This window comes from Podarcis pityusensis, assembly GCF_964106645.2.
Source record: "Podarcis pityusensis genome assembly, chromosome: 4".
Taxonomy (NCBI): Eukaryota; Metazoa; Chordata; class Lepidosauria; order Squamata; family Lacertidae; genus Podarcis; species Podarcis pityusensis.
The window spans coordinates 4,761,858-4,777,179 of NC_138027.1; the positions used below are offsets into that span (position 1 = coordinate 4,761,858).

The 15,322-nt window shown below is 48.0% G+C and overlaps 1 protein-coding gene across 2 annotated transcripts in view; it reads right to left on the minus strand.

The window, feature by feature from the left end:
• The window catches only part of CLPB (ClpB family mitochondrial disaggregase), a 70,595-nt gene that overhangs the window by 8,981 nt on the left and 46,292 nt on the right, over positions 1 to 15,322 (minus strand). For both annotated transcript variants that reach the window (XM_081002036.1, XM_081002035.1), the window contains exons 8-11: positions 8,143 to 8,220; positions 4,063 to 4,118; positions 2,674 to 2,718; positions 952 to 1,113 (exon numbers count right to left, since the gene is read on the minus strand). In XM_081002036.1, coding sequence (XP_080858162.1) covers positions 952 to 1,113; positions 2,674 to 2,718; positions 4,063 to 4,118; positions 8,143 to 8,220 — 341 coding nt within the window. The remainder of the gene's footprint in view (positions 1 to 951; positions 1,114 to 2,673; positions 2,719 to 4,062; positions 4,119 to 8,142; positions 8,221 to 15,322) is intronic.

Genomic DNA, 15,322 nt, shown 5'->3' on the forward strand with positions numbered 1-15,322 from the left:
TGCTGAATCTCCTGGGAGCAGGAGGGTGTGTTCTGCGTAAAATCCAGTATCCTGAGATGCTCAACTGCGGAAAAGGAGCAGCAGAGTGCAAGCTACTAATCCCTATGGTGGCACACCAAATAATGACGAAGCAAATGCCCTGGCCATCTGGAGAAAGGAAGGGCTCAGAGCCCCCTCATCAGCTTCTCATCCTTCCCCATGGCTATTCTACAAAATGGAATCTGCCGTTTACTGGTTAATATGGATAAATATGTTGGAGGCAGTGTGGTGTAGCGGCTAGAGCGTTGGACTAGATCCTGGGAGGCCTGAGTTCAGATGCTGACTTGGCCCAAGAAGCTCAGTGCCTCTCAGCAGATTTGTGGTGGGGATGAAGGGCAGAGGGGGAGAGAACTGTATGCCACAATGAGCTCCTTGGAGGAAAAGGAGGAATTTAAGATGCAAGAAATCTTCATTTACGTGGGGGTTATGTTCCGAGGTACGGTGCGTTTAAACCACGTATATTCGGAATGCCATTGGAAAAACCTGCAAACACTGCCATCGCTCCCTCCAAACCTCCTTGCTCCAACTCCAACTCTCCACAGGCCTCAAAGGTTGGTGCAGAGGCCCCTGAGATTACTGGTTGCTGTTTTTGTGCCATTTCTGCACTCTTTTAGGGCCGTTTTTGCCCCCTTTGTGCCATTTCTGGGTTTGTGGTGATGTACATGTGCACAGTTTTCTCTGGTTGCTGTAGCAGCCCAAAGGACCAGGCAATCATTTATTGCACAAAACAGGGTCCAATGTGCTGGGGGTTTATCTGGGTTAACACGTGCCTTTCAACTTGATAAGTCTGCATTTTTGTGTGGACCAAATAACTCTTTCCTGACTGGCTAGCGAGGGTATATTGCCAAATCACACAGGAACCTCACGTTGCCACAGGGGCCTCGGACGGCTTCTTTAAAAAGACGGTCTTACTTCATCAAACAGCTGCAGCATGATGGTGAGGACATCCGGGTGGGCCTTGTCCACTTCGTCAAAGAGCACCACGGCATTTGGGCACTGCTTCAGCTTCTTGGTGAGCTGGCCGCCTTCCTCATGGCCGACGTAACCCGGCGGAGAGCCAATGAACTTGGCAACCTGGGAGGGAAAGAAGCCACAGGCGTCAGATGGGGATGCCCAAGCCCTGGGCTGGGGGAAAGAGACTCACTGTGGTTCAAAGCAAGACTAGCCTGCACAAGGAGTTCGGAGCCTGCATCGTCTGATTTCAGCGCGCTGAGAGAGCAAGGAAAAGATTGTACGTCCAGAGCTGGGTGCATTTGGAATGGAGGAAATCCAATTACTAAGACCGCAATGTGCAAATTAGGCGCATCATCACATGGCTGCTTATGTTGCAGAATCAGTTCTGCTCCTCAATCTACGTTTTAAGGGATATACAGTGGTGGCTTTTTGCATGGTCTGGCGGAATGGGAGGTGGACACAGCAGAGGCAGCTGAGTTATTGGTTCAAGGGCCCAGAGATAGAAGCCTTGGCAGGTAGCTCTGAAGGGGCTCTGACACTTTTAAGAGTTTCTGCACTACACTCTGCTTTCCACTCATGTTCTAAAACCACACCAGGAATATCTGATCAACAGGGACTAGGCTAGTGGTTGTACCATCTCCTGGGGGTGGGGACAGTGGAATAACTAGGAGGGCACTAAGAGGCAAGGGGGGAAGCGGGGGGGGGGCGCTGAAAGTCTAAATGACTATCACACTTTGAACAGCTAGTATCACTGTATTGAGTTCATCCGTTTGGTTGAATTAATTAAATTAAACCATTTTAAGTGGATTTTGAATAAATGTGAAATTAATGGTTTTTAATTTTATCATGTTATTTTCTTCCTCAGTAGTAGTGGTGGTAGTAGTAGTGGTAGTAGTAATAATAATAATAATAATAATAATAATTATACCCCACCCATCTGGATCGATTTCCCCAGCCACTCTGGGTGGCTTACAGCACATATAAAAACATAGTAAAATGTCCAACATTTAAAACTTTCCTTTCAGATAGTTGTCCTTGACATCTGATGGGAGGGCGTTTGCTCATGCAAACTGCAATTCTGAATAATACTTTTTATAGAGTAGGGGGAACTGGGGTTGAGTTTGTGGAACCAAGGGATGGGGTTCCCAAAAGGTATAGGAACCACTAGATTAAAAATTCGCTCTTTTTTTCATTAAAAAAAGCCAACAAGCTTATTCTGCAACAGATTTCCACTTTCAGACAATACTGAGCCTTTCATAGCAAGGCCAAAACAACAACAACAACAACAACAATGAATAAATGAACAGAATAAAAATAAAAAGGGGAGGAAAATGAACAAGGAGATGGCTTGAGATCTCTCTCCAGGCACCATGGAAAAAGCCTTACTTTATACCCCAACTAATCTTGCATCTAAGAAACAAGGAACACAGAATACAGCTACCTCCCTTCTGTTCTCAGGAGACAGGAAGGAATGTATGGGAGATGGTGTTCTATAGGGCACACCATAGAAATGTTAAGTTTTCTTTTTTCAGTTGAGGCTGGAGGAGCGAGTATCTGGAGAGAGCTTGCCACCAAGAAGAGAGTGTCAGCAAAGGTGAGAATGCCAAGTGTCGCCAGGTGCGATTCTGGGATCTTCAAAGAGTGATGGTGTTGCTGAGGGCGTGCATCTCTCTTACTAACCTCGTGTCTTTCCTGAAACTCAGACATGTCCAGCCTGATGAAACCCTGGTGGCACAAAGAAAACAAAAAGGGACTCATTTATTGGTGCTGATGACAGGCAGCTGCAGTCAATCCCGGATCCCTGGCAGAGTGTGCCTGTTGCAATGCCAGGCTCTGCAGAGACTTGTGTGTTGTGGCCCCACTTTGCACATTGATCTGCATGCACAAAAGCTGTTAGGAGAAGAAGTGGCAGAGCATTTGCTCTGACTACAAAAGGGCCCAGGTTCAGCACCCCCCCCTCCAGGTCGGGCTGGGAACAGTTCATTTTCAAATCCTGGAAAGCGGCTGCCAGTAGACTACGCAGGGGGAGAAAGACAAATGGTATGCTTGTTTTATTTAGTTACTGGTTAATAGGGATGCTGGACTACATATGCCCCCTTTGCGCTGACTGAGCAGAGCTCAAAGCCACCCAAGAAACTCCCCAGGGATTCAGGCAGGGCACAAACTAAGCTCTACCTGGAGGTGTCATAGAGGACCAAGGCTGGGACTTTCGTCCCTCAAAGCAGATCCTCTACCCCCAAGTTACTGAGAATCCCTGGGCTTTCTCTAAACACAGCGGCCAGAATTTTCACCCAAATCACGCCCAACTTTTCTTGCATTCCTGCATTCAGATGTACTCAAGACGGCTGGGCTGGGCTGTAAAAGGTAACCAATTATGCAGAAACCACAATCAGAATATACTGTCCTTTGTTTAAAAACCGGCAAGGTTTTTGCTGCACACCCAGAGGATGAGGCGGGCTTTCAGCTGGCACAGAAACAAGATCTCGGTAATAACATCTCCCTTAACCCGCCAGCTGCTGTTATAAGCCACCCTCTCCTCCTGTCCTTCCCCAATAATTCTCTCCACGTTTTGTGACGCCCTCTTTGATGCATTAATTAACTAAATAACCAACAAACTGATTAGGCTTTAATGAACCGCTTGTTCTGAGCATGCCATTGAATTAGCACAGCCTGTTTGTCCTTGGCTGTTGTGGGGTTTGATGCGGAGCCAGTAACCACGGCAGTGAGGACGAAAACGTAACTGGAAAAGGGACGGTGGTTTCGCCCTGGAAACCTGCGCACAGAGCGGCATCATGCATAACTCCAAAACCTGCAACATTTTAAAGCGGTGACTCGCTCCCACAGAAGCCACAGTTGTGGCCAGGGCAATTCTTCTGGATCAGGTCGTGCACAGGAATGGGCTGCCTGTGCGGATTCTGCAGAGGTTATCGTTCCAGAGCAGCTCCAGGGAGGAAATTGTGAAATGGGAACCCTCTTGGTCGATGCCTCCAGGATCCCTTGCCGCTCCACCCGCTGACGCCTGGGGAAACAAGGCTGTTCTGCTGGGGGAACCGAGAGCAGAGGCCTTACCTTCTTGACGTCTTTGTGCAGGTACTTGGCAGTCTGCTTGGCCAGTTCAGTTTTGCCTGTTCAAGAAGTGGCAGAGAAAAGAGGGAGTGTTGAGGGAGAAGCGCCTTGATAAGGACATCAAGAAGAGACCATGCAAAAAGCTCTCGGGAAGTTGTGCGACAACAAAACCAAGACCCGTTTGCAGCGTCTGTGTTACAAGTGAGATCATGGAACTGTGGAGTTGGAAGGGACCACCAGGGTCATCTAGTCCAACCCCCTGCAATGCAGGAAACTTTGTGCCCGAAAAGGGGCTCGAACCCACAATCCTGAGATTAAGAGTCTTCTACCAACTGGGCTAATATATACTTAAAGAAACAAAAACAAACGCAACACAGGCTCAATTCTCAAGCTACCCCAGGAACACGAGAGCCACTGCAACAGCACCACCTTTTCCTGTGTCTACTGGCCGCGTGGGACATCCTGGGCTACAGAGCCCACACTGTGGCTCCCCCCCCCCCCAGGTTTCAAACACCTGGAAACTGAGTCGGCAAGGATGCTGGGCGTTGGTCACAGCATGGTCTCCCCTTCCGTGGGTCCAGGCTTTCTCACACCCCCTGGCAGGCAGCGCTGGAAGGAGTGGCGTGACAGTGGCATGACCTGTGGCTCTCTCCGTCGGAGGCAGCAAGGCTTCTGAATGCCAGGTGCTGGAAACCACCGGAGGGGAGAGTTGCTTTTGGACTGGATGGGGCAATGGCTCTTTTAATGCTCTGCTCACAAACAGGTTCCCTGAAGTACCCATGTCAGTGACAGCTGTCAGTCTCAGGGATGGACCCCGTAGGTTCTGCTTTCACTTCTTCCTTCCAGAGCCGCCATCCCCTGCCCCTTCATCTGCACAGTCCCACCTTGAGCTCTTCTTGGCCTCATTAGAATGGAACTGGTTGCTGGAAACTGATTCTTCTAACCCTATAAAGGCCTCCAAACTCTCCCTACACAAAATTACTAGTTTTTTTTAAATAAAATTTTTATTTTTTACCAACAACCAAACACAAACAGTGAAATCCCCCAGGCGGCTGATACATTGGGTATACATAATCAATAATAACATATTCAAATCAACCATATGTACAATTTTATATATGTTAACACTCCTCCATCCACAAGGTTTATTTAACTTTTAACATTTTAATTGCCCCAAATTGTTCAAACCTACCCAAATAGTTCAATATCTTCTCAAACCAATTCTCTTCTTTCTCACTGACCTTAAATCCTTTCATTCTGTGTATCTTCACAGTTAGATATTCTAAAATTATAATATTACTCAGCTTTTCCCTCCATTGGTTCACCTCTAGCTCTTCTGCATTTTCCCAATTACAGTACTCGCTATAACCTGTCTGGCTGCAGTTACCATCAATTTTACCCATTTACATTTCTCTTTTGTTTTTAACTCGGTGCTACTCACAAAATTGTTAGTTATCATGGTCACTTTTTTGTAAGATGACAGAAAGGACTTTTTTGGACTGCCAGCCTGGTGCCCTCCATACAACTCCTATCAATGGCTGTGCTTAGCTGTGCCTGAAGGCAGCTGCAGCCCAAAGCTCTGGAGGGCACCAGATTGGGGACAGCTGGGCTACAGAATACCTTTTGCTCTTAAAGTAACTTTTGTGGGGTGTTTTTGGAAAACATAAACTGCAAAGGAAAGTGAACTGTCCCTGCTGCCTCCACCGGGGAAAAAAGGAAGCCTTGAAGGATTTGCTGTGCAAAAGTGCTTTGGAGGACCAGGCGAGTGATGGAGCTCAACCCAGTCTTCCCCCAACGCAACGTCCTTGACTTCAAGACAAGGAGCAGATTTGCTGGGAAACACAATATTCTTTGTTTATTGGATTTATATGCAACGTCTATCATAAAAGTCTAGGCATGAAGGCGATCAATAATTCAAAACACATATTACGGAATAAATCCACATCGACATGGTATCAACAAACATGTCAGCCCCCACCGCAGCGGGAGATTTCGTCTCTCGCGAGGCATGTACCTGCGCAAAGCAGCCCCTGAAGGACCCTGGTAAGGTGCCCTCAAGGTGAAAGGGCACTCCAGGGTCTGCCTGACCCAGACGAGATGCCGAAGGGAAGACTCCTGAGCGGCAATCCTTCCCTTGGCTATTCCTTTTACAACCAGGGGCTGCCAATTCCTGCTGCTTCACCCTTTTCGGTGCAACTGCATCTTGTGCAGGGGTTGCGCTCTGGTGACAGTGCATATACGCAAAAAAGGCGTATACCCGATGCACCCTTGCATGACCATCCTTACCTTCCAAGCAAGGCAGAGAACTTTAAAGCTCTCAGGTTTGCTTTTTGGGTTCTGGGATGCTCTCATGAAATCTCACAGGGTTGTCTGAGATCATGGCAAGAGCATCTCAACAGCCTGGTATGCAAGTCTGACAGTTTAAAAGCACTCTCCATGCAGGGAAAATCCTGTTCAAAAGGATCTTTTAAGCTATCCGCTTACATTTGATTTGTGAGATTTCAGCCAGCTGGTCTTCAACCATGTACGGTTGAAATAGCACATGTTAGATGTGTGTAAGATGCGATCATACTGTATCTCCCAAAGCCACACTTTATTCTCTGCTAAAAGGTTTGTCCTGCCTCTTCACCCCTAATTTCCATGACTCTGCCTCACCTGCTCTCTCATCTGCCTGGTTCCAGGGTTCGGAATTAGCAGGCTGCCAAAAAGCACCTCAAAAAGTCTGGGTGCCATTTTTTTTTGCGCCTGGCTGACACTCAAGGATTACTGAAATGTATGTGCTTTGGAGCCTCAAAGTATAGGTTAAGGATAGACAATATGTTAAGGAGTTTAATAATAAATAGTAGAGTATTTTGAAAACTGAAGTATGGTACTAATATTTTTATTGCCAATACCAAATTAAACATGCATTAACCATTTCTGCTAAAATGTGGTATTAACAATGTGTCACTTATGCAAATTGTGTATTAATTCAAGCTTATCAAAATAATAAATTAAAAGTGTTGCTGACCACCGCCCCCCCCCCCCCCGTGGCATCTAAACATTCTGTTTTGGCACCCACAACTCTGGTCCCAGGAGCCATTTGGCTCCTAGCTTTTCTATCCCAGTTTCTAACACTGCCTGGTTCCGTGTCTCAGAAAGGGTGATTCAATTCAGACCCCATGCCAAGCCATGGTTGGTGCTAATCAGAGCTTAGAACCCGAAACAACATAGAGGTCCAGAATGCTGACTGGGCCTTGGGTCCCCTTGTGCTCCCCACCCATGATTTTACTCCATTGAGAAGGCTCTTCCTGGTCCATTCTAGCTTCCTTGCCTTTGCTGGACCCTTATCAATCTTTGCTCTGCAACAGGAACTACAAACTTGCTTCTGTCTTTCAAAAATGGAATCAGATCTCAGGGTGCCAGTTCGGTTTAGTGGTTGTGGATGCCTTGGCAACACATAGAGCTCTTCCCAGGGCCATCCTTTGCTGGAGCTGGCAAGAAGCTTGCGAAAGGCAATACAACTCTTGGTGACTTCTGGGATGATACTACGATTAAGGATTTTCAAATAGGGAATGATCCTGGTGAATTGATGTCTGTTTTTACCCTTTTAATGGTTTTATTGCATGGTTTTATGCTTTTATTTCTGTAAACCGCTTTGGTGGTGTGGGATTTTTTTAACGACACAGCAGTATACAAATATTTTTGTAACTGAATAATAATAATAAAAATTCTATGTTTCACATGAATATTGTACCTAGTGTGATTTTCTCACTTTGGAATTTCGGATAGTTCACATTCAGTGCCACTATTATGCTGTTGCAACTTATTTGTTATAGAAAGTGGTGTTTGCCGATGACTTGAACCACTGGCAGTGTCTGGGCAGGGGGAAGGTAAGTGGACTGAAAAACCTGTCCTTTACTTGAGCCCAGAAAAGTACTTGAAAACTAGACTTGAGATTTCTGGCCCATCTGTGGTGCAACATCTTTGGTTTTTCTAGCATGTGTGGAAAAATCAGCACTGGCGTTTTTTCTGGGGCTGGACCAGCCTGCATCACCCCCCCAAAAATGAAAGAAGGAAAAAAAAAAAGGACGCCGACTTTACCTATTCCCGATGATCCCAAGAAGAGAAAAACCAGGGGATGCTCCTCGTCATACCAGCCATTTTCCTTCCTCCGAATGGCTGCAATCGAAAATGCAAGAAAAACAAAGGAAGGGGTTATATATCTGGGCACATAAAAAAGGGAAAGGCATATAAATCAATGACACAACAGCAAGTATAATTATCACTAAGTATACACTATGTTTTACTGCTCTCTGCCCACTCAAAGTCTTCGCTGCCATTAGAGCTACCTAATTTGATTAGCCAGCAAGGCCCCCAGAGATACCTAATCAGGTTAGCATGGATTTGGAAAGCTGCCCAGAGCAGATTTCGGATAAAGTTTTCCAGGATGTGCACTCAGCGTTGCCAGGGAAACAGGAGGGAGGATGGACACTGAATGAACCAGAAAGGGACCTGTCGGGTGGACCGAGTGGGGAGGGTAAAGGGTTGGGGGAAAGAGAGATTCTAGAGGCTCAATAGCTCGCCAGCTTGTAAGCGCCACCTTTGTGCACAAAGACCTGGGAAGGAGAAGTTTGCTACCGCTCCGACGCTAACGGGAAGGAAGCCTTGAATTCAAGGTCACGGCAGCCTTGTGAAGACTCATGGGCCGCAGTAAATAATGGTGCTAGGATGGAGGAGGATGCAGGGGGGGTATGCCGGGGAAACACGGGATGGGTTTGGAACACAAAAGGATCTACTTTGCAGAGGAGCAGCACTTAAAACTTCTGGGTTGGGCAAACCTGCCCTCTGGGGCAGCTAGCTTCCCTGTGGATCCTGCTGCTCTTGGCACCCCGACTGCAGCTTTGCCCTCTCAGATCACAGCACATGCACAGCGTTTAAAAAAGGGAAGGAAAAAGTGACCACATGAGAACAAGGGGGCAGCATTTGTTTACATTCAGTGGCTGTGCTCAAGGTCTGGCTGCTGCATTAAAGCAAAGGACAGGACACATAAAATAAAGGATTTCTCTACGTAGCACACAGTTCACCTTTGGAACTCAATTCCATAGGAGGCAGTGATGGCTACTAGCCATGATGGTTCTGCTCTGTTCTGCCTCTACAGTTGGAGGCACCAACGCTTCTGAATGCCAGCTGCTGGAAACCACAGATTAGGAGAGTTTCCCTTGTGCTCGAATCCTGCTTCCAGGTTTCCCACGGGAGGTTGTGGACTCTCCTTCCTTGGAGGTTTTTATACTGAGGTTGGATGATCATCTGCCATGGATGCTTTTGCTGATATTCCTGCATTGCAGGCAGGGGCTGGACTGGATTACCTTTGGGGTCCCTTCCAACTCTTTAGTTCTATGATCTGTTCACTGTGAGAACAGGATGCTGGCCAAAAAAGCTCATTGGCGTGATCCAGCAGGCTCTCTTTATGTTCTTCAACACTTGTCGCTGGTGCCTAATGGATGTAATCAGTGGACATTCTTTTTTGGGGTGGGATGTGCAGCGTTATATGGAAGTTGGAACTGGGGCATTTGGGCTACTGGGGAGAGCAGAGAAAAAGAAGGGGCGGTGCCTCAGTGAAGCAGCAGGAGAAGCTCCAGAGACTTCTTTGGAAAATGGCATAACAGTCACTTCTGAGGCAGATAGTGAAAAGTGGGGTACAGTGTTCCTAAATACCGTATTTTTTGCTCTATAAGACTCACTTTTTCCCTCCTAAAAAGTAAGGGGAAATGTGTGCGCGTCTTATGGAGCGAATGCAGGCTGCGCAGCTATCCCAGAAGCCAGAACAGCAAGAGGGATCGCTGCTTTCACTGCGCAGCGATCCCTCTTGCTGTTCTGGCTTCTGAGATTCAGAATATTTTTTTTCTTGTTTTCCTCCTCCAAAAACTAGGTGCGTCTTGTGGTCTGGTGCGTCTTATAGAGTGAAAAATACAGTAAATATTTGCTTGTGAGTTCTGACCCAAGAAATGCCCTGTCGATTCCACATGTGGCTGCCTGGATTCTGTCCTTCTATCCAAGTACAGTGGTACCTCTGGATGCGAACGGGATCCGTTCCGGAGCCCCATTCGCATCCTGAAGTGAACGCAACCTGCGTCTGCGCATGTCGCGATTCGCTGCTTCTGCGCATGACGTCATTTTGAGCGTCTGTGCATGCGCGAGCGGCAAAACCCGGAACACACTCTTTTACTTCCGGGTCTCTGCGGAGTGCAACCCGCAAATACTCATCCCAAAGCTACTTCAACTCAAGGTATGACTGTACAATGGATGCTCGGGTTGCAAACGTGATCCGTGCGGGAGGCACATTCGCAACCCGCAGTGCCTGCAACCCATAGCATCATGTCTGCTCACGCGTGGGTTGCGATTCGGCACTTTTGCGCATGCAGAAAGAGCGATTTAGCGCTTCTGTGCATGCGCCGAAACCCAGAAGTAGCCCATTCTGGTACTTCCAGGTTTTGGCGCGTCTGTAACCCGAAAACGCGCAACCTGAAGCTTCTGTAACCCAAGGTATGATTGTATAACGGCCTGGCGCAGGATTCTTGCTTTAGACTTCTGAGAAAATCAGCTTTTGCTTCAAAAACTCTATGAAGCTCTTGTCTTCAGAGATAAAGACAGGCTTGAAAAAGCACTTGGGCAGGAGCTGGATTTCTGAGCTGCAGTGATGTGAAGCTACAACGCTCTGCCCCTTGTCAGCCTCAGCAAGCAGCCCCCAACAGAATAAATTATGCAAAACAAAAGCATGCAGGCAATTTTGCTTAATTTATGCAAGTTGCAGAACAGGCTCTTCCTGACACAACTTGGCAGGAGTTTTAATGGCGTTTTATGTTAATTTGTATAAATTGTTTTATGAATTGGCAGCATGTAAATATGTTTAAAAACAAACTCAACCCTCACTTCCCTTTTCTCTGCACAACTCACCACGAGGCTGGCTTTTCTGGGTTGCTCTGGCACGGTGAAGCAGCATCTTGAGCCCCTGATCCGTGTCCTGACCGTGACTCCTCCTCTCCTGGAAAATGTTCAAGAAGCAGTTTCCAGTCAGGACAGGGCGAGTTGCCATCTTGGTGTGCTTTGAAGCATTCAGAGGACCACTTCAGCATGCCAAAGCCACCCAGGAAAGTCAGCACACAGCATGAAAAATGGTGTCACAAACCTCCAAACCATGCCAGCTGCTCTATGTGCCACGTTCACCACCCAGATCTTTTTTTTCTTGGGGCCTCCAAGTTGTAAACGCAACACTGAGGTGAAGCCACTCTGCCTGCCAGGGTTTGAGGAACTATGGACCCAGCAGGAGAGGACGATCCAGCAGCTCAGTGACTAATGTACCAGTAGCCACATTCCATGAGAAAGCCAAAGGAATTTGGAAATTGCTACTAAACTGCCATGTTTGCATCCACAGTGCATCTATGCCCGCGTGTGGGCCAATGGCCTGATCCAGAAAGCTTTTCTCATAGTCACCGCCCTGTTAGCCATTCCACTGGAGCCCATGAAACCACTTAATTTTGTTAAATTACAATTTAGATTGCAAGTTCCCTGGTGCCAAGACTTGTGTTCTCCTCCTGCCCCATTGCTATTCTGTGTGCTGGTGGTCTTAATTAAAATACATAGCCACTCCAAGACAGAGAGATGAAGCCACGCAGCTCTCAGTCATTCTTTCGTTCGTCCTTTCCTAATGCTTTAAAAGAGGATCAAACACATTCATGGAGAAGGAGAGGGAACTGCGGAACTCTCTCCCACAGGAGACAGTAACAGCCACCAACTTGGGTGACTTTAAATGGAGAATAGACAAATTCACAGAGGAGGAAAGGGCTACTGATGGCTATTAGCCAGAATGGCTATGCTCTGCCTCCAGAACTGCAGGAGGGGAAGATTCCTCTTGTGCACGACTCCTGCTCGTGGGTTTCCCCAAAGAGGCATCTGGTTGGCCACTGTGAGAACTGGATGCTGCGCTACACGGCCTGATCTAGCAGTTTCTAAACTTAACAGAACTCAAGGTGCAGGAGCAAAGGGGGAGGGTCAAAGGGGTCAGTGCCGCATTCAAAGAATCATCTCAGATTCAAAACCTGCCCATAGGACTGTTGGGCACAGCGGCAATTTAGCTTCCAGCCACCACAGAACCTTTCCGACCTCTCCTTCGCATTACGTGCTCAGCAAACAGCTGCATGCAGAAGGCCCCACGTTCAGTCCCTGCCATCTCCAGTTAAGATGCTATCACAGACAACTGGGCTTAGAGAACAGCCCAGGAAAGGGACTCTTTGCTGCCATTCAGGGGAAATATCCCCAGCCTAGGTGGACCAATGTCCTGACTTCACATGCCACGACAGCTTCACACGCTCCTTAGGCTGAAAAGGTACTGATACATCAAGGAGAGGAGCGACGCCTCATCCGGTGAAGGCCTTCCCAGTTTCCAGTCTTAATTAGAACAAGGCCTCTGCCTTCCAACGCACTTCTCAAAAGCTGTAGAGCCGTAGCTCAGGGGCAGAGCACCTGGTCTGCGTGCAGAACATCTCAGCTTCAATCCCAGGCACCTCCAGGCAGGGCTGGGAGACGCATCCTGCCTGAAAACCTGGAGAGTGGCTGCCAGTCGGTGTAGGCACTCTCATAAAAGTGTTTTGTGATACTTTGTCCAAAGAAGAGCGGGGGCTGCAGGAGCTGTATTTTGCAGCCTTCCACCAAGTTGGTGCGTTGGATGGGGCTGATGGGAGATGCCCAGAAGGGCGCTAGGTTGTTGCAATAGACATGGCCTCCTTGCAGAGAGCGCTCACCTGCACAGGCGGCTTTTTAAGATTCCACTCAGCCCTGTCTTGGCGGTTGACAGAGGTCAGCGAGACCGGAGATGCGACGTATTACGCTTGACAGAGGCGCTCCTTAAAAGTAGGCGAAATGCCAAGCTCGAAAAGAATGACGAGCAAAAGATATTTCTTGTGATAGCCGAGTAGGATAATGGAAGGGGAGGGAAAGGCAGACAGAAGGAGAGAGAGCGAGAGAGCGCAAATGAGAACCACCAGATGCTTGAAAACAGGCCACTGTGCTTCTTGCAGAGAAGGGCAATGTGGACGGCATGTCCAGAAGCACCCAGAGGCAGAGGACGAACTCTGGAGAAGGGCCAGTGAGCTTTTCCAGACATGGGTCTCCAAATAATGATCCTTTCAACGAGAGAGAGAGAGAGAGAGAGAGAGAGAGAGAGAGAGAGAGAGAGAGATGAGCATCTCTGAATGTTTTCTGCCTGTTTCCTTCCATGTGTTTTTAAAATGAAAGCAAGAAAATTTGAGGCTGGAATCAGGCCTTGCTCAACTGATCGTTTTGGGAAAGGGTGGCGACGCCATTTCCTCCTTGTGCAAAAGGAAGGAGCAGTTTGACGTGACCAGAGTCACACCATGAAAAGTGTGGGCTTTAGAAGGGGAAGGAGCTTGGTCTTTTTCTTCTTCTTTTTAAAATGGAAGCAAATGTTAACTCTTCACACCTGAAGGGATATGAGTGGAAGTGTTTGGGGAGTGATTGGCAAAATCCTGGCAGGTGGAGGTGGTGCTGAGCAGGACTTTCAGCAGCCAGGTGATGGTGGTTCTGAGGGCTCTGCTTTCCTTCCTTGCCCTTCCCCTTCTGGAGCAGACAAAGTCACCTTCATTTCCATAAGAATGGAAGAAGAGCCTGGCTACTGGATCAGGCCCAATGGCCCATCGAGCCCAGCATCCTGTTCCCAGCATCCTTTTCCCGCAGTGGCCAACCAGTTGCCTGTGGGGACAACTGCTATTCAGAAGCATTATAGTACGGCCACATCTTAAGCATATTTAACTCATGTGATTTCAAACATATGTGGCTGAAGGCTGGCTGGTTGAAATTCCACAGGTAAAATGCAATAAAGACCCTCTCAGTCCGCTGGTTCTGCGATGCTCTTGCAAGATTCCTTGGAAACATATTTTTTATATTGACTTGGACAAAGGGCACAAAGCAACTCATAATTACTCACTAGCAATTTGGAAATTGGGAGACCTGGACCACCATGGTGATCTCGGCCTCAGTTCCTGATCTGCAAAATGGGCATAATGGAGGTCCGCCTGGCAGGGCTGCTGCGAAAGCCAACCAAGAAAAAGACAGCAAGGGTTTTTTCTGAAGATAAAAATAATTTGATAGGTACACTGTGCAGCACTGCCTAGGATTGGAAGGTGAAAGTGTTGGTTAGCAACAGAGCAAAGACCAGCTGATGTGGCAGTTAAGACACCGGTAGCTCAACGTAGAATAATAGAATTGTAGAGTTAGAAGGGACCCTGAGGATCATCTAGTCCAACCCCCTGCAATGCAGGAAAATGCAGCTGCCCCATAAGCGGATCAAGCCCACAACTCTGGCGTTATCAGCACCACGCTGTAACCAACTGAGCTGTCCAGGACATCTGCACCATCAATTTTGCATCCCTGGCCACGGAGGGAATCCAACCCCTATTTTAGGCAGTTCCGCTCTCTATAAGGCTACACTCTCCTCACTCTTGGCTGTGGAGGAACTAAGGCACAGCAGCCCTGGCTGAAATTCTGGGAGCAGCAGAGAGAGAAAGAGCACAAGAGAGGGAGAGAAGGAGGCAGGCGCTGCCACCTTGGGCCTCCCTGGCTCCAGAGCTCTTCCCAGCCTGGGCTTTCTTTTGCCCTCCGTAACTGCAGAGCCGCCACAGCGCTGGGTCTCTGAGAGGCCTTTCAAGCTGGCTATTGAACTGATAAATTCACTGTATTACTTTACACAAATCAATACCCCAGCAGTTATCAGGGGTTGACGTGACCAAAATTGGTTTCAGCCAATTTGTGAGTGTAATAAATGTCCATTTATCAAATCAATTCATTCTGTGGGGTTTCTTGGCCTGGCCGGGCTCGTGACGCCAAAGGGGCGACGTCCTTCGGGCATGAACCAAAGACCAACTTTGCCCTTGCAAGGCAAGGGACTGGCATTCAAGGGACCCTGCTTGGCTTCCCCCACTGCTGCGGTGGCTCAGTTCGATGAGCAGACGTGGGTCGTCTGGGCAGGAAGGTGGTGGCCAAAGGGGTCAAGGCAGAAACAGGGCCAGATTCCTGCCACCAGCCCACTACCACTCTGCACCAAGAAAAGTGTGCTAAACTTTAAGCCACGTGCTGCTCTACAGGAAGGGCCAAAAGTCAATGGGAAGAACACCTGGCAGGCTCTAGGCAGGGCTGAGAAAGACTCCTGGTCTGAAACTGAAGACAGCTGCTGCCAGTCAGTGTAGACAACCACAAGCTCCTACTACAA